Consider the following 18,051-nt stretch of genomic DNA (forward strand, 5'->3'; position numbering starts at 1 on the left):
TAGAGTCGCACCTCGGAAAATTATGCGCTCGCTGGCTGGGCTCGCTCCACCAGGCCGGTCTCGTCAACACAGTAATTTGAGCGCTCGTCGACGTCACTTATGGACTTCCTTCTTTTTCCCGAGAAACGCTTCGAGACTCCTTCACCCGTCCTAAAGCGCTCTTTTCCCGATGACGAAGGGCTCTCGGGTTACGCCTCTCCTCAACGCTACAGTGATATAGGAGCAGAAGTTCTGTGCTCTACTAGATCCTTCCGCGATGCGGCTATCCGGCCACCTAATTAGCGGATTGACTCTTGCCAACCGGACGAGTGGGCCGATGGGACGGGCTGTCACCACGGATAAACAAATAACCGTACCAACTATCTCCGCTGCTTCCGTCCGGGGAAACTTACCTTTAAGCGTGGCTTTCTTGAGAACTTTCATCGCATACAGAGTGCCAGAGTCGGGTCCCACGGTCTTCTTGACCAGGAAAACTTTCCCAAACGATCCCTGCCCAAGGACCTTGAGCAGTTTGAATTGTTGAGGATCTGGTTTTGGGTGGCCTTCCTTTGTGACGTTGTTGACTTCGATCTCGAGCAGATTCTCTCCATTGTTGTCCTGATCCCCATGGGGCTCCTGAAAACGAGAAAATTAACCCATGAATCGAAAAGAACACCTCGACCCAGTATGGATGGTGGAATGGAGGAGCGCAACGTTGAACGCATGAACACCGTTGTCGTTTGCAGATTGCATCAAGGATCGGAGGGTCGGAACCTCCTGAATATTCGGCCATGTCCTCTGTCATCCTTTCAATCGGTCTCTGGGCGACACACCCAGCCATTCCCGGAGCAATCCCTGTGGCACACATTGGCGTTGCATTGATCTTTGTTGCGAGGGGGCATTGCCCACCTGCGTTCCGCTGACACTGTCTCCATAGCGCGCAAACATATCTCACAAGAGCAGCGGCGCATCGTCTCCTCGGAGAGCTCCTGGCCAATCGAAAACGAAATAAAAAATCATTTCCGTAGCGTCCGCAGGGTTTTGAAAAGAGCTGCGTGAGCGTACCGGTTTGAACCAGTTGTTTCCGACGTGGTCGAGATCGTTGTCGCCGACTAGAATTGGAACATCGCTCCTTCTCACGAAACTTAAAAGTTTCTTCGTTGACGGAAAGATCATCTTGAATCAATTCGCAAACTCTGTCCAAACCACCTACACACACTTCACAAGAGATCCCTGATCCCTCACATCCGAGTCGCAGCTCAACTCCACACACACACTCTGTTGCGGCGTTTGTCTTTGTCGAGCGCGGGAACTCGATTCCGTCTCCTTCTTGTGCTTCAGTTCCGATTCCGCAAACTGTGCTCCTCTCGAGTGTGAGCTCGAATCCAAGAGCTTGACCGGCTGGAAGCAACGAGCGTCGAGAATCCGCCGACTTTTCGAGCGGACTCTTACCCGATTTCCGATGCTGATAAGGTCGACTAATCTTCGTGCATCGCTCGAAATTTGACTCGCTTCATTCCACATCTAATACCTTTTCTCTCTTGTGTACCCTTACCGCTTGCCGTAAAGTTCCTCGAGGAGCACACAAACAAAGCGCAGGCAGCCACCAGCCCACCCATTAGGAGGTCACGATTGCCCGTCAGACCCATCTCCTATTTGATCTAATCCATATAGCCGGGACTGATGGATACGGGATTCTCTCGTCAAACAAATGAGCCGGCTCACCTCGGGCATCTCGCTTTCCCGGAATACCTGGTGATCAATGAGCCTCCCACGGGGGACCAGAAGAGTCGATACGCTCGATAGCATTAATCTAAGACTACCGAGCGAATAAATTCCGCAGAACGCAAGTTGAGCTCCGACGGGAGCCTTCGAGAATGGGGACTGCATAAATCACCCGGACTTGCTCAATGAATGTTATAATTTCCCCATGTTGGACCTTGCGGTGATTGCTGTGACTTCGTGGAAGAACTTTAAAACTAGAGACCTCGTGATGAGACTCCAGATGTCGAGCTAGCGGAAAATCCGACAGATGTTCGCCGAAACTAGAAGCGGAGAAGGCCGAAGAGAATTCCATTGAAGGACTCGAACATTTTCAGAGATTAACAAGTCTTAAGGAGCACGGTAGCCCAGTGATGTCACGACGTACCTCCGAGTCATCAAAATTTTCTCGCCGGACTACCTCATCGGTGGTCTTGTAGCTTCTCAGGATGACTTCGTTCCGCAAGCGCTCTTTCAGCTGACAGATGAGGAAACTCACTAGATCGAAACAGCCACATCCATTGATCAGGATCATCGTTGCGTCATCCGGCACGGTTTTCCTTCATCCGCGTGTTCGCTGGCCGATAAGGCCTATTCCTCGCTTGTTACTCAGCTCGCTCACAACTCCGGTACAAATCAGAACAACATCGAATCAAACTGCTAATGCGCCGAGCTATCCATGAGCGCGGCGCCAGCGCTTGTTTCGAGACGCACTTGTCACATAGGGGAGAAAACGGTCGACAAACTCTGCGACGAACGCCGAAAGGGGTTATCAGTACACAGCTGCATGTGTTATGCAACTATATGTGTGACGTACGATAAAGCCGTCAAGGGCCGAGAAACACAACAAAGCGTCGGAGAGGGGTCGTACGGAATACACTTCCTCGAGAACATGCTCTGCTCACGCACTGGCGAGTCTCACGTAGCCGCGGGCATAGCCACCTTCAGCACCTTGTTCGTTTACAGATCTGAACTTTGTCTGCTCAACTCTGTCCCGAATAGCGTCGGCACGCATAATAGCGTATGAGACAAGCAAGTAAACTTCGTTTGCGTTTTTGTCAGCCAGAAGGTCATTACGACCGACAACGTGAACTTAATCTTGAGAGACAGGGTGCTGCGGGTATCGAGGTTCCCGAAGGGCGTCGTCGACAGCAGCAGCAGCATCCTGCGTTAGAACGAAAATAGCACAATGATCATAAAATCGCTTACGCAAAGCATTACAATTAATTATTCGCCCTCGTTGAGCAGTCCGCATCGAATGCTCTGCAAATACTCGCGAGAAAATGCGATGGGTTTTCCTGTTCGGGCGATTCTATCGGGTAAAAATCGTCGTATCTATTTCCGTGCGACTGCATCACGGGCGTTTCGTCCTCAGCAGGCACGTATCACCAAGCGAGAATCATTAGCAAGTAAATAAATGTGATATTCTCCGAAAAAAAAACATGGAAAGTCGGTGGAGCCGCCCGGGACTGGAACACGCACAGAAGAGCAGGGAAAAAGAAAATCGATTTTATCGAGGAACGACCTGGTCTCGGAAATCCAACGTGGAGCATATGCCCTTGCGCGCGACGGGTTTGCGTGTCTGTTCGCTCACCATCCACGCAGGCGCGTCCATACGAGTTTTTTTTTGGGGGGGGGGGCAGCCGATTTCTTGAGTCGCATCAAAAAGGACGATTTCTCGATTTTGTCCGGAGATGGTGATTCTCGGGATAAAGCACGAAACCCCGTACAGTAAAAGCTCGTTCTAACGACCCCCATTACAACGAATTTCTCGGTGCAACGAACAAGGAATTTCTCCTCCTTTGGCCAGCTCGCCATAGGGATAGTGTTGAGCGGCATTCGTTACAGCGAAAACTCGGTACAAAGAACCAGTTTCGTCGGTCCCTTCGTGTTCGTAGTAACGAGCTTCTACTGTATTTACAATCATGACCATAAGTGAGGGGAATGCAGGAACTTCAGATTTTAATCCATCACAAAAAGCACAACCATCGAACTATTCGAGTATTAATTTACTTCCCCGAAACTACTTGACAAAACCATTTCAAGCTTTCTCGGATTAGCCGCCATGTAGTCCACAATCTCTTCAACAGTAAGCGGCATTTCTCGATGAATTTTCGACGCCGTCAAGCCATTCAATCTCTCTCCTTTCATCGTACTCCGAAGATCTGTTTTCAGCAATTTGAGTACGCTGAAAGTGCGTCCATCTGACGACAGGTCGACTGAAAATCTTGGGGGGGGGCCATGGCCCCCTGGCCCCCCCCCTACTGGACGCTACTGCATCCACGTAAGGAAGCCTCGGAATCCGGAATTTGAATTCGAGGAATTTCGGAAGATGAACTTCAAAGTGATAATGGCGGCGATTGTCGAATCGAATTCTGGGTGGGAGAGAGATGTCTCGCTTTCCGGATGAGAAAAAATGGCTCCCTCGTGGCCCGTTATCCGACTAGCGGCGTTCTTCGCTTCGAAAATTTAATGGTTATGGAGCGCGGAAAACTGCGCTTTCTTTTTGATAATCTCTGCTGCGTCCCGCGGAAACGCTCCTTCGGCGAGCGGCACTTTCTTCTTCTTGCACTCCATTAACACGGGCAAACAGGGAATGAATTGGCAGTCCGGACTTCGACATTGTCAAATACGGAACTTTCTTGGTTCAGGTCCGGTTCTATGTGGGTACATGGGACGATGGAGAACAAAGACTCATGGCCGCAGAGAAGACCGCCGTAAACGGAGCGGCAACTCCGGGGGAGAGCGATAGAAGAGGAAGATTTCCCGTTCCAGGCTCGGGAGCGACATTCATAATCGGGAAGACTTTTTAAGCATGAACAAATCTATTGCTCATCTGTGGAAGACTGGAAAGCAAGAGGTTTCCCGATCCACTTGCTCGGATGACTAAACATATGGGAAAAAGAGAGATTCCCCGCCATCTAATGTGTATTTATTAATTTGCAGAATTCGCCTCATGATCTGGGATGCAGGTCGCCAGCGCTCGATACGCACCCTTCCATCCGCGAGCTCTCGCGAACGTCCTCGATTTATGGTCTTACGCGGGTTCGAGGTCGCGACCGGTCAAACGTTCTCCGAGTTCCGTAAAATATGTTCATTCAATTGTCGGAGATAGGGTCGTATGATCGTCTCGGCGACTCTCTCGTAATTCGTTCCTCGACTACCACTCTTGGCATGGCGATTAGATTGGTTTGCCTCCCTTGCCCACGAGTGGATTCTCAGAGATTTCCGGGTAAAATAAATGAAGTTCAGACAAGACATTTACGCAATTCACGACTAAGCCCGCCCAGTGGCGTACTTCTCGTTGCCCATTGTCCGTAGGTCTCAGCTCTCTTAATTAGCTCCGAAGAGGAAATGAACGGTCTCCGCAAGGTACGGGCCAATTTGTGAGGACCTTGGCGGGATGAGCACTACGTAACAAAGGAAATGCATGCGACAGCACCGGAATAGGAGAAAGAGGGGATGCATATATCTGCACAAGCTCCGACGGTCCTGCGCGAGGAGGTAAGTAGAAGCTATCGCGCAGGTCTATGTAGATTTCCGAGTGGTATCAGCAGACGAGTCGGCAAAGCTCTATCCGATACTGATCGCAGCGGGAAAGAACGTCATGCAATTGGTATGGATACGATAGCGAGACAGGTGCGTTGCATTTCCTCAGGGAGTGAGTGTTCATCTTCTTTTATCGAACCTCCTTCGCGACACAGTTACGCAGAGAAGCTCGCCATTCGAGCACAAAAAATGCGATTGGAAATGCGCGTAAGGCAAGCGACTTGGTGACCACCGCATAATCATCATGGTCGTTACATTCAGTTGGGAGGCACGCGAGTTTCTCCGTGTGGCGCTGAGAGGAATAATTTGGCATTGGGTACAATTGTCAACAGCGCTAGGTGCGCTGTAAACCACACGAGCCCCGCTCCGACCATTAGGTGATCGATGATCTCTTATAAATTCATACATTGGCGAACGGGGAGTAGACCGGAGCACCGCTCCCGAACAAGCGAGCAAACTTTGAGAACCCCAGCAGTTGTATCCAAATAAGGGAGCGGCAATCGGTGCGGCGAATTATTTTGACGTAGAACTACGTCATTATGGACGCTGTCCAAAAAAATGTGACGGATCCAGTTACGGATGCACGAATGGTTTCGGATTGAGGGTTTCGAAATCGCGGTAGGCTTCTCAGGCGACATCTGGTACGGTAAAACTGTCAGAGAGGCTATTGAACTCCCCGCGACTCCGTGTCCAGAAAACTACCTCTGGAACCTTCGAATCACCTCAGTTATTTAGAATCATTGGACATTGAAACTAAACGTGGTGCGTTATGATGCATTGTGGCACTCAAGGGTGCCGCCGGAGTGCCGGAGCAAACGATCGTGCCACTGAGCTGTCAATCGTGGTACGAAAGCGGCGAAATATCAGGTATTGTATTGGGGTATCAGCACATCGTCTCCCACGCAACTCCGGAGGCGATTCGAATGATCAGCGCACCCGACACATCTACATTTGCATACGCGCCGCCGCCTGGTCACCTCACGACCGAACTGAATCATTTAGATAATGGGAACTATATAGACAGGATCCGGCTCCAGAACCGTCTCGGGTGCTCAAAGCCGGAAAACTGAATCTCAGCCACGCCGAATCCGGACGTAGAATATGATCCGATACAGCCAACGGCTTGCAATATTCGACTTTCCCTTTTCACCGTCGGCTTATACTTTCATCCCTTATTCCCTCATCAGTGAGGACCGAGGAACTTTGGAGGTTTTGAGCAAGGAGCTATGTTCCTCATTCGCTGAATGAGGGCTCGAGACTCTCATCCGAATTTGACACTTACTGCGATAAAATTCATACATCAAATTACGGCTCCGCTCGACTACTCGATCGTTTGGATCGGGACTTCATAAAGATAGAGACATATCGTTGAGGACCCGGGATTCTCATGCAGGATTCTCATGCGGGACCGAACTTCATTGGCTTCATGAGAGTGCGTCCGAACTCCATCCTCCGTGTCGAGACTTGAGATAACAGGAGCATATCGTTGAGGATCCAGGATTTTCATCTGGAATCGAACCTCATCGGCTTCGGAAGAGTGCGGCCAGACTTTATCTTCTGGATCGGGACCTCATCGGTTGAAACTTATCTTTGAGGACCCCAAATCAGAATCCAAAATCGGAATTCATCGCGAAACTATACTTTCAAGCCACACTTCAACTATCTATATCTCGATTTCATAATCATAGACTGAAACAATAAATCTTCCCTCGATTCGCTTCATAGACTTCATCGCGATCTCGCGATAAGTCCCCTCGAGTACGTTGACGTAGTTCTACGCAACCCACAGGTTTGGCTTCAAGCTAAACCTGCACAGAATTTTTTCCCATTGTGTCGTTTGCCATTCCCTCCCTCGCTCTCCGAAACAGAATTCTCCGAAACGGACACGCTGGCACCTACGTCTACAAGGGTCCAGGGTCTTACGGGAACACAGCCTTCGGGGGAGCCACACCCACGCAGATTAACGCGTGGGCGAGCTCGCCTTCCATGACTTCTTGTTGGCGAGAGACTGACTACGGTCTGAGGATCCACGATAAGGACCGTATGAGCGGAGGAATAGGCTCAGATCCTCGAGTGCGGATCGATCATTGCTGACAGTTCGTAGTTCGGGAGGGAGCTCCCTGATGCTATTTTTCCTAGACTTTCCGGATCGGCCCTAATCCCTCTGTTCCTTTCTCGTCAGGAAGTGCGCGGAGGGAGACGTCGAGCGTCAACGGACTCCAATCGCGAACGCGACGAATGCCGGAGGGTCTCTCCTGAGAGCGTAGTCCCAGATGTAGGTACTCCGAAAGTTCTCCGGTTAAGCCGTGTCGGGGTCCCCTGACGTGGAGTATGAACAGGCCACTTGTGGACAAATCAGGAAACGTGAGGAAAATTACCTCGCCGACCGGCTGATCACTGACAGAGCTTGTCAGTGGAATTCAACCTGACGACTCACCGAAGGCTTACTAGCGGGGATGTTTGGTCTAATTAGGCCCTCTTCAGCTTCGATCGCACCCACACGACACTCGGTCAACTCAATCGCCTGAACTGACTGTCAATCACTCTGTTTGTCCATTCATTAATTCGGTGGTTCGCCACCACCGATATCGCAATTTTAAATTCGCTGGCTCGTCGGGGGAATTTCCGCGAGCACACTGAATATTCAGAGATCCTCAACAAGTTGAGCCTCGCGCCGATGCACGCCCGTTGCTGGGTTAGACAGATGGATTGTAGAATTTAATTCTGCCACGGAACTCTGACGAACTTTGTCGCAGAGGAATTCCGCCTTTGGGGTCCCGAACACGTTGGTGATTTTCCGAGCGCGGAGGGAGAATTGAATAATTCGTGAGTCGGCCGCCTGGCCATCCAGCTGATGGGAGAGAAAGGACGGAATCCTTCCGAGAAAAAGACTTTGTTTTTAAAAGGCGTGACGCGCTCGCCACGAATGAAGCAGCAAAACATAGAAAAAAAAAGTCCTAATTATAGAGTTGCCATTTTGACTCGCTCTCGGTTTGTCGGCCGCTCGATGCTGCCACTGAGAGACTTAACCGAATGCAAATAGCTTCGCTTCAGTGATGAATGGTCTTTGCACAAGGACGGTAACAACGACGGCAGCCGCGACGATGACGACCGCGAAAACGATGACTGGAAGCTACAAGTCGAGCGTCCTGTTGGCGCCAGCGTGCCGCTGACAGAGAGATGAAGTCGTTCACGGGAAGCCGTCGTTTCCCCGGTCCGGCAGGTACTATCGAGCGGCTGAATCTCGTCAGATGTCGGAATTTCGTATTATCTTCACAAGGAAGCTAAATCATGTACATACATAGATACATGAATGGTAGGTTGTTGGCACGAACGAAGCTCCGGAATCTACAGTTTCGAGAGTGTGTAGGCTGAGCTCTGAAGCTGGGTTAGATAGATTCGATTATGGGGGCGAAACCAATTTCCGTCGCTCGAGTGGGGAGCTCGCGAGCAGGCTTCCACTGGCTCCTCTGATGCTCAACCACAGTGACTCGGAACAGCGGGACATGTGGACGGATGAATTTAATGGATTTCCATCCTTGAGGGAAGCTACGACATCGGAATGCGGATCGCTAATCAAAATTTAGAAACCCATCACACTGCACTTCTCCCAGGCAATCGCTGAGATCGCAGTCGCTCAGGAGTCGCAGCTGTTCCCGGCAGGCTCCGATTCGATTCAGAGACCTCAAGCCCGGTCGGCGGTGTCTGAGGTTTAGAGCAGAAATCGGCTCTCGAAGGGAAAATTAAGAATGCGTGGGGCTCCCAAGCTAAGCGATAATGAAGCGGAGATTTCCACGGAAATCGACCCCGTTGGCACAGCACCTCCGAGGAACAACTCGATTGCTCCCGCTTCCGCGATCGAGGAGCAGCGGTAATGCGATGCCCGTTGCAGATAAGATTGTTTACGCGTCGGTTAGCACGACGGCCAGGAGTCGATCAGCTGCCAGCCTCGCGGCTCGGCTCGTCTGTCGGCGTTGTCATTTGCACGCTCGACGAGTCCTCGACTTCTAAGGGACGGGGCTATGGCCGCCGTCAGAAACCGACGACTCGACAGAAATGTGACCTTTGGTTCGCCGGACGCGTTTATTCAGGCAGCGGGAGTCCGACTGCTGGTGCTTCCACTTCTAGTCATGGCGAGAGAAAGGATTGCCCGTCCGGTGGTCGCACGACGATTATGCGAGAACCACTGGAGCGAAGCGCACAGGCAGAGACTGCGCACACAAAAGCCCGAGGATCGAGGTCTCACCTCACTGGCCTGCCTGCCGTACGACCATTCATCAATGACAGCCACCGTGATCGGCGCGATAATCGCCCGGTTGCGGCCGCATTCTCGGCCGCGGTATTCGTTCGAATTTTCGCAGGAGCGATATTTGCGAAGAGTCGCATTATTCGCGATTTTTCGGAGAAGAATCTCCCCTTCCCCATCAAAGACATTGATTGATCGATACACCCTAAGTGCTATGTACTATGGAATTCCCTCCAATACGGCGGTGGAAGGTGTGGGAGGTGGAAAATCGAAAAGTGGCAGACGCCCTCAAATGAGGAATGAGGCCCGTGGTCATCCTGCGCGGCGCATTCAGCGATCGGGCGTAGTGTCAGCTCGCCGCTCACGCAGGACTCGTAGAAAACGTTTCCAGATCGAAGGCGATCATCGCTTTGACAGAGGCGACCTATATTCAGCAAACACTCTAAATCGGTCACATTGACAAAGGATTAACGCTGTTGTCGTCCTCCATGTCGCGATGCCCGTGAGCCTTCCCTAATCGGAACGGAGATCGTTCTCACCGGTCGTGTTTTGCTCGAAACTCGTCGAACGGGTTCGATCGAAAGGAGAGCGAACGTCAAAATTCAGTCTACCGGACGTCTGAGCTCTCTACGTGGCCTCTTTCCCGTGCCCGGAAATCGATTGGCGATTCTTGTCTCGAAATCTAAGGGAAGTAGACATCGGCTCCTCGCGCGGAGGTATTGCCTCGCCATGACGTCATCTCCGTGAGAACGAACCCATTCATCGGAGATTGAACGCGCGCGACATTTATGAAATGCTGTTGTAGATATCGACAGCGACGAAGGATGGAGCGGAAGCGTATCAGATACCGCTTACTTTTATTGGCTGTTCGGACCGCTGTTTCGATAACTGCTCCTCGCTGCTGATAAAACTGATAACATGTTTTAGAACAGCTACGATGCTTCGGAGACCGTTACGCACATTGAAACACGTGACCTCGTCCCGAATGCATGCACTCATTGTATACCCGATTCCCCCGATAATTCATTTCAACAACTCAGGACGATTCCACGCTCCTTCCTCCAGCCTCCAGGCGAGAGCAGTGCCCAATTACGAAGCTTCCGCTGATCCCTACGTAGCCCTGGTTCCTCGTATCAGCATTGTGTCCCCCGAGAGCAATCCACATTCCACACTCCAAATGTTACTTGTAGTTCGCTTCGCGAGATCTCGCTTGTCCCGCGTGTTTGGAAATTCCGCGACTAACACAGTTGAGAGTGAGGGAGCGGGTTGACTTGACTGTCTGACGTCTGGCGGGAAGTCTGTCCCTTCGCCCGCCGGCAGACCGACCGCACTCGATCGTGTTTCGTCTGTCGGTGACCGGAGGCATCTCCCACAATGTCGGAACGGCCGGGAATTGACATGTCGCTCGACTTCCGCTCAATGTCAACCTTAGACCTTGCTTCGCCTTGCTAACCGGCCATCAGACCTACCGGCAGGCGGACTGACTGGCCGACTGACTGACTGACTGTCTGACTAACTGAGAGGGTCGGCAGGCAGACTCAGTAAGCCTAGAACTCAATGCTCGTGCGGATGAGGTATATGTACATATTGTCAAGCCGGCGCGCCGCCGCGGCGATTCAACGGAGAGCGCCTGATTGGCTCGAGCGAGCCAAATCTCGTCGGAGGGCAACCCGCCCAGTCGTGTGATGATGCGACACTGACCTATTTGGTGGCGAAGAACTACGAAATACAAGAACAACGCTAAGAGCAAGAAGCCCAGGGGTCGGCTTTCGCCATGGTGTTGTCAACACTAATTGGCTGGTCAGCCACCTATCGGTCCGCTCTCGATGACCAGCCCATCGAGCCCACGCCAGTCCACCTGCTCGCGCGGCTGACTGAGAACATGACTCTCCAGCCGTTGCTACGTCATCGTGTATCTAGAAAGGAGAGCCGAGAATGCACACCAGAAAATTAGGAGTCTGACTGAGAGCACCACTGTGATGGCCGGAAGCGAACATTCCAGAAGCCTTGATGTCAACACATCTATCCTCGTCGTCATTATTCCCGGATCGACACGGCTAGGCTCGAATAAATAATTATGACGAGCATCGTGATATCACCTACACGATTGACTTCGATAACAGCCGTCAGGGCGACATCAACAACAAAGACGACGATGACAATATCGACGACCCACAGCACGCGGTACGAGCTCAGTCAGTGGGCCAGCAGAAGGCTCGAGGCTATTTGTGTTCAATTTGCTCCGGACAAGTAAACAGCGAACAAAAGAGTATTCGCCCCGAACCTGTGCGGCCTCAAGTAGTGTCCCGTGCGCAACCGCAACGTTCTCAGAGCCGCACCGCCGCTGCTCCGGATCCCGGTCGGACAACGGAATACCGAGTGAGTGAGTATTTTCCACTAGAACTCATTCTTATTTTAGCCTTTACCGGGTTCGAGCGCTCCAACCCGCCTCGAGTTCCCTCCCCCTCCCCTCTTCGCCTCTCAGGCTGTCTGGAGCAGGCACTTGTGGAACAAATTGTGCCTTCCTGACTTCACGCGCAGTATGGGTGTTTTTTTGGAGGCCCTCCTAATTCGCTCAATGCTCAGCTCAACAGGACCTGCGCTTGCTCTAGTTGCAGGTCAGAGTGGAGGAAAGATTCTGTCCCGGGATGGGGCCGAGGGGGGTTTCGACAAATCACGACCCGCGCTCCCGAGACCCCCCGGTACCGAAAGGCTCACGCATGCAGCCGTTGCCATTCTGACGCGATAATAATATGCATCTGGATCGACAAAACGTCGGATTATGGTAATCGTAGATTGAATTATCAGGAGGACGATGAATATTCCGAGGCCCGCTGTAAATGATGAGTATAACATATGCTGTGAGACCCGAAGCGGAATCTGCACGATCAGCGACCGTGGGAGCGAGCGCTATGCCCGACGTATTTGGACAGGACGCTCCCTCATCAGCAGAAAGTCTTCAGACACATTCGGAGTTCATCGGGGAATCATCGACGTATCAACGGAGACCGCAGAACGTCGCTACCTCGAGGAACGAAACTCTGCCTGCAATAAGCAGAGCGGAATCATCGCGGTGTCGAGGGCTCAAGGGGCCGGGATACGTAATCAACGACGGGTATTTTCTTAGGAAGGTCTCATCTGCTCTCCCGCATATTGCGGTGCTTCCCGTGATATTCTCCAGCGAGAATCCCCGTCATATCAGCAGCATGACTTCGTCAGGGAATTCCGAGATTCATGCGATCTCCGTCAAGCTCTACGCTTTCGGCGAGCTCGAGAGCTCGACAGAAATGTTTTCACACAACGTTTGGCTCGTATTTAAGAGCGAGACGCGCTTCCGAGCGCCTCCGTTGCCGCGGCATCGAAACAAAACTCCCAGAACGTGATTCTTGCAACAAAGTCTAAGCCAAATCGGACGAACTTGTGGAGCTGGCGAGTGAGCAAATCGCTCAGACGCATGGTCTAGACTCTACAGAGGCCTTTTGTAGTCACTCAGACCATAAAACGTTCAGATCGAACTCGACGTGGGCGGTGGTGGGCGCTCCGCCGTTGGTCGTCGTTTAGTCTCTCAGTGGGGCGATCGGCGGGTTGTTGCAAAACTCGTTCCAGCCCCCCCCGCTCACTTGTCTACTTGTGGGCTCGTTCCTTTTTATACCTGCATGTGAGTCTATATCCGTTGGAGAATTTCCAGGAAATCGATAGAAGGTGACAGATGATCCAACGGAGCCCGAGGATATCCCGCGGAACCGCGTGGGCTACACGTTTATTCCTGAACCCAAATATCCAGGAAAATCATCCGAGGACGGGGGGAAGCTCTGAGAGAATCGTCCCGATCCGAGTCGAAACTACGGCGCGAGCTAAAAATTCGAGTCCATTAAGGACCATTTTACGCTTCTCCGAGTTGCTAAAAATGTCTTGCGAGAGATAGTATTCCACCGCCGCGCCGTCCTTAGCGGGCATTGCTCCTCGATGAACGAAAGAGTGAAAAATTCATCCTCAAACAATGAAGATTTTCCCATGGCGGATTCACCACGCCGGCGCCGCATCGCTTCCTCACCGGAACGGTCGTGTAGAGGAAAAACCCTTAAGGGCACAAGGAGTGGAAACAATACCTCGAGATCTCCGACGTCGACGATGGTCTGATTCCCAGAGCTTGAGGATGAAACATCACTTTTCTCCGAAGGGCTCCTACTGGCTTGCTCCTCACCCGTGAGCTTGACCGAGCGTCCTTTGCGTCTCCATTTTTTGAGGTTCTTGAGGGTGGCTATGAAATTCCACTCTTTTCCAGCGTGTCCGGCAACGTGCGCATTATTTGCGTGATCATGATGAGCGCCTGTTTGATTATGAGCGGCTTCGGCGGCAACAGCGCTGCCTTGTTCTTTAGTATTCAGAGACGTTGGCACCGGCATGCCTAGAGGCGTACGCCTCTTGTTACCCAGTTCAGGCATTGCTTGCACCTTATTGTAGAAAACGCCGACACTCATATGAGCTGCTTCAGGATGTCACGTCTACACGTCCTGACACGTATTGTTCTCTTGACACACCGCACACACAAGCACATCAACCACCTCAAGTTATTCCTCGCTGTTTCGGATGACGTTGCTATTTGTTCTTCAACGGAATCGTTCTCACGCGAAGTTCGTTGTCTTCTCCGGCGCTCCAGCGGATGAGGCTTTTCGCTAAACTCTCAACTCGTACGAGACTGGCTCACCATGTAAAGGCGTCCAAAGGAAGAGGATGAGAGAGAACACCGCTCTCGTAGCGATGCGTGACTTTACTACGCCGGAGGAAGGAACTCTCGTGAACTTACGTAGACCACGAGTCTGTCCTACTGGCTAGCGGCCGACACCGTCGGCGCTGCGTCACTCACCGGCGGAGGATTGATACGATCGGCAAACTATGAGCCCCGTGTAAATTTCCAAACCTGGACCGCGTTACCGATCAAGGTAACGAGCGCGAATTCCTCGACTCGACTACCGTAGTCGTCGTCGTCGCCGCCGACGCGACCGTCCGAGATAACTTGTCACTGAATACCAGGCTATCTCTCCCGAAATCGCATGTCGCTCGACGCGCGATTCAGAATCGAAAAGCAGCCCTTCTCGCTCGACCACTCTCTCCGAATTCTCGTTTATGCGGAGAAGTTCTGCGAGATCAACCCGAATTTCCTTCCGGAACTTCCGACGAGAACTTCGGTGCACTCCCGATCGACGAATTCAATCCTTGTCCGTAGGCGGAACTCCGAGGTAAACACTGCCCGTTTCTCGCCGGATGTTATCAAAGCTCTGTTGCATTAAGTCGTGCGGATATCGAGCTAGCTTCGTTGATCTCCCTCCTCGCCACGGGATTGCTTTCGGCGGACGTGGGAACGCGAGGATCGATGACTGCTCCCACAACGGGGACCACCGACACGGCGGAAACCGCAACTACCTCCGCTTCTGGCCGATAGCGTCGGAATAAGCGCAACGTGTGACAGACATAATTAAGGCTTGATTAAATGGCCGTTCGACAGTCACGGATTTTGTGCCACGGACTAGTTCACGGTCGACAATTACCCTCTCAGTATGTATGCCGAATGAGTAGTGAAGGCGTCACGTGACGCCCGTGTCAGGGGATACTGCCTTCAGCGACCGGCGCGACGGCTCCGAGCACGATATCCCATCTTATATTGTCGAGGCTTGCAGCGGAGCACCTTCACATCCATCCAGCCAAGGCTGTCGCTTCATGCGAATTCAGGACGAACCGTCCATTCAGGCGCGGCGTGCGCTGATCTTCCAATGACGAGATTCGCGAAGTCGTCCGAGATTCACAGGATCTCATCATCTTTCCCATCGAGCATGTTGAGAACCCGCCGATTCTATTAAATGACAGAAACGCTGGAGGACCGAGCTCGAAGTCGGAATGTCGACCTCTTCGTTCGATCGGCGTCTTTGAGGACAGCGTCGCGTCGTCTTGCGAGGCCCTCGGGCAACGAGTTCGAACCGCACTCGCTCTCGATATTGAACGCTCTTCGGCGATCGTTGGAAATAAGGCTCTCGGAGTTTATTCTTCCCCTCCGTTTCCTCTCTGGCGTCCCCTTTCAGGTGCCTGTCGGAATGTTCTGGGAGCTCCGTGTCATCGACCTGTAGCTGTGTACGCTCTTTATTGGATCTCGCCTCCCCGAGTATTCCTGATCGCTCCGGTAGAAGGCAGCCTCAATTTCCATGATTCAGGTTGGAACTGAAATTCCGAGTGCTTCCGTTCTTGTCACGTGAATAGGGATGTAGGTCATACGTCAAATTTCCAGCTGAAGTGGAAGGGTTCGCTCACGATGATATCCCTGCGGAATCTCGAGATTAGACCGATTCGCGAGGCAGCCGATATCAGAGCGGCGCCGAGCTCCGTTTCCGGCTGCTGGTGTTCCAAGAATGGGCAATGATAGCACAATCTTTTGGCGTTTTCGCCCTCAATCCCGCATAGGTCTCTCGTCTCTCAGTAGTTCCCACGCCGCGCTGGCCGATCGCTCCGCGATCCGTTCCAAACCTGCGCGGGGACCCCTGATGACTGACGCCGATTAAGGAACCTCTGAATCAAGGAGGCGGATCACTAATGTCTGACCTACCATTTTACTGAAGCGAACTAGCAAAGCTTTGAAGAAACCCATGGTAGCAGCTTTTCCCGGAGGTTCTCCCGCACGCACAACCATGTTCATCACCACCGGAGTCTTGTGACTCACGTCGAATCACTCACGAGCAGGAATCGCTTCTCACGGAAAAACTCAATATCATGACGTCCTTATGAGACACTGGAATCGTCCGGTGTATTTTCCTCTCTTCTGGCTGAGCTTCAAGGCTCAACACAAGCCCAGTTTCGGTCGCCGCGGCCGTCGCATTGACAGCGCCAACTCACCAGCGAGAAGTGGACGGAATCAAAGCAAGTCGTTCACAATTTTCGGCGCCTTGCGGAAGCTCATATGCCCAGAATTCGAATTTGGCACTCGTTGTCGAACAATTCTCAATGAGCTGGGCAAGAAATCGGTGTTTCAATCACTCTGCATAGCACCAGACGGTTGGACTTGTCGTTGCCCGTCTTGCACATATATTTGCTGTGAATACTCTAGAAGACTGAGGTCCGTACGAGAAGAAACTCATCGCAGATGAGGGAGGCGAGGAGGTCTGTATATCAACAGGAGCAAGGACGCGAGAGCCCTCAGTCAGTCACTAAGTGAGAGGATGAGCCAGCCCTGGGTCAGATGCTTGCTTGCTAGGAGAGTCTATTTGCCCGGCGGGCCTGCCGGCCGGGCGACCGCACCGCCAGCCGGCCGTCTATCTGTCGGTCAGTCGGTCGGTCTAGAAGGACTCGGTGACGAACACGCGAGGCAGCGTCGGAAAAGCCCGTCACAACCATAACACATTCTACCTCCCCTGAGAATAACCCTCACAGCGTCTCTTACGCAAGACGAGACTAACTCAGTCAGTCAGCTAAATATGGCTCAAACCCTATGATGAGAAACACTAGCACCAGAAGAGCGTCGATGATCTCAGAGATAGCCGGATCAACAGCTGCGATGATTGCGACCTGCGAGCCGGAGGCTCGGGAAAATGAGGGAACAAATTCATCCGTCATCGACGGCTGTATTTCCCCTCACCTTATTTGCCGTGGTCAGGAATAGCATATCTGCGCACAAACCCACCCGGGATATATATCTGGATCCGTTCTACAGATATACTCGATCATTGCATCTAAACTATCAAATCAGATGATCGGACGAGGCTCTCTCAAAGAGCCAGCTTAGCGAACAAGCGGCTCGATGGCAAAAGAAAAACAAAGTCTACGGGTCAGGTATGCGAAACAGCCGATAAACCCACGTCAGTGCGGAGTATAGAGTTTCTAAGGTTAGCCTTCCGCGTAAATCTAATACAGATGAAAGGGCGGCGGCGGTGAGTCTACCTATGTGCGCCTTCAGCGAGTTAGTCCGTCTGTGAGTCCATTCGTCGTCGGTGAATCGCGAGAAAGTGCTCGATGTGTAAATGCTATGTTTAGACGCGGTACAATATCGGCTATCAGGTTGCGAACTTCTTCTATTCCATTGAAGAAGAATTCAAGAGCGTGGGTACTTGGCAAACGCGGCTCCGATTCTCAGAAAGTATCACAAACACCAAGAGCGACAAAGGATGACTCATATGGAATCTTGTCAAAAATTCGAATGTCGCGGTATTCGTCAGTATTGCTTCACACAACTTCCTCGGAAGGACTTCGGAATCTATTTGTCATCACTCACCGAGGAAATCGTTCTCTGCTAAGTGTTCGACTCCCCAGAAGCCGGGGAAAAGCGAGCGGCCCCGATAGTAACATTAGACGGTCCCCTTGTCTCCGCAGCCGATGCCGAATCAATTAGAAAAAACACCTCAGATGTCTGAAGCAACTCGAACGGTGAGGGGGGGGGCGCTCGATTTCCGGTGCGAATGAGAATGAGATCCTCGTCGACAGAATTCCGAATTATCCGGAGGATTCCGCTCCGGGAGAATCCTCATTCCCCTAAA

General features: G+C 52.0%; 1 protein-coding gene across 1 annotated transcript in view; it reads right to left on the reverse strand.

The window, feature by feature from the left end:
- S6kII (Ribosomal protein S6 kinase II) overlaps positions 1 to 18,051 on the reverse strand; it is a 28,339-nt gene that overhangs the window by 8,893 nt on the left and 1,395 nt on the right. Inside the window, exon 2 of the mRNA XM_003743749.2 lies at positions 393 to 615. Within this exon, the coding sequence (XP_003743797.1) occupies positions 393 to 615 (223 nt within the window). The remainder of the gene's footprint in view (positions 1 to 392; positions 616 to 18,051) is intronic.

Source organism: Galendromus occidentalis, unplaced genomic scaffold (assembly GCF_000255335.2).
Source record: "Galendromus occidentalis unplaced genomic scaffold, Mocc_1.1 scf7180000077451, whole genome shotgun sequence".
NCBI classification, from domain to species: Eukaryota; Metazoa; Arthropoda; class Arachnida; order Mesostigmata; family Phytoseiidae; genus Galendromus; species Galendromus occidentalis.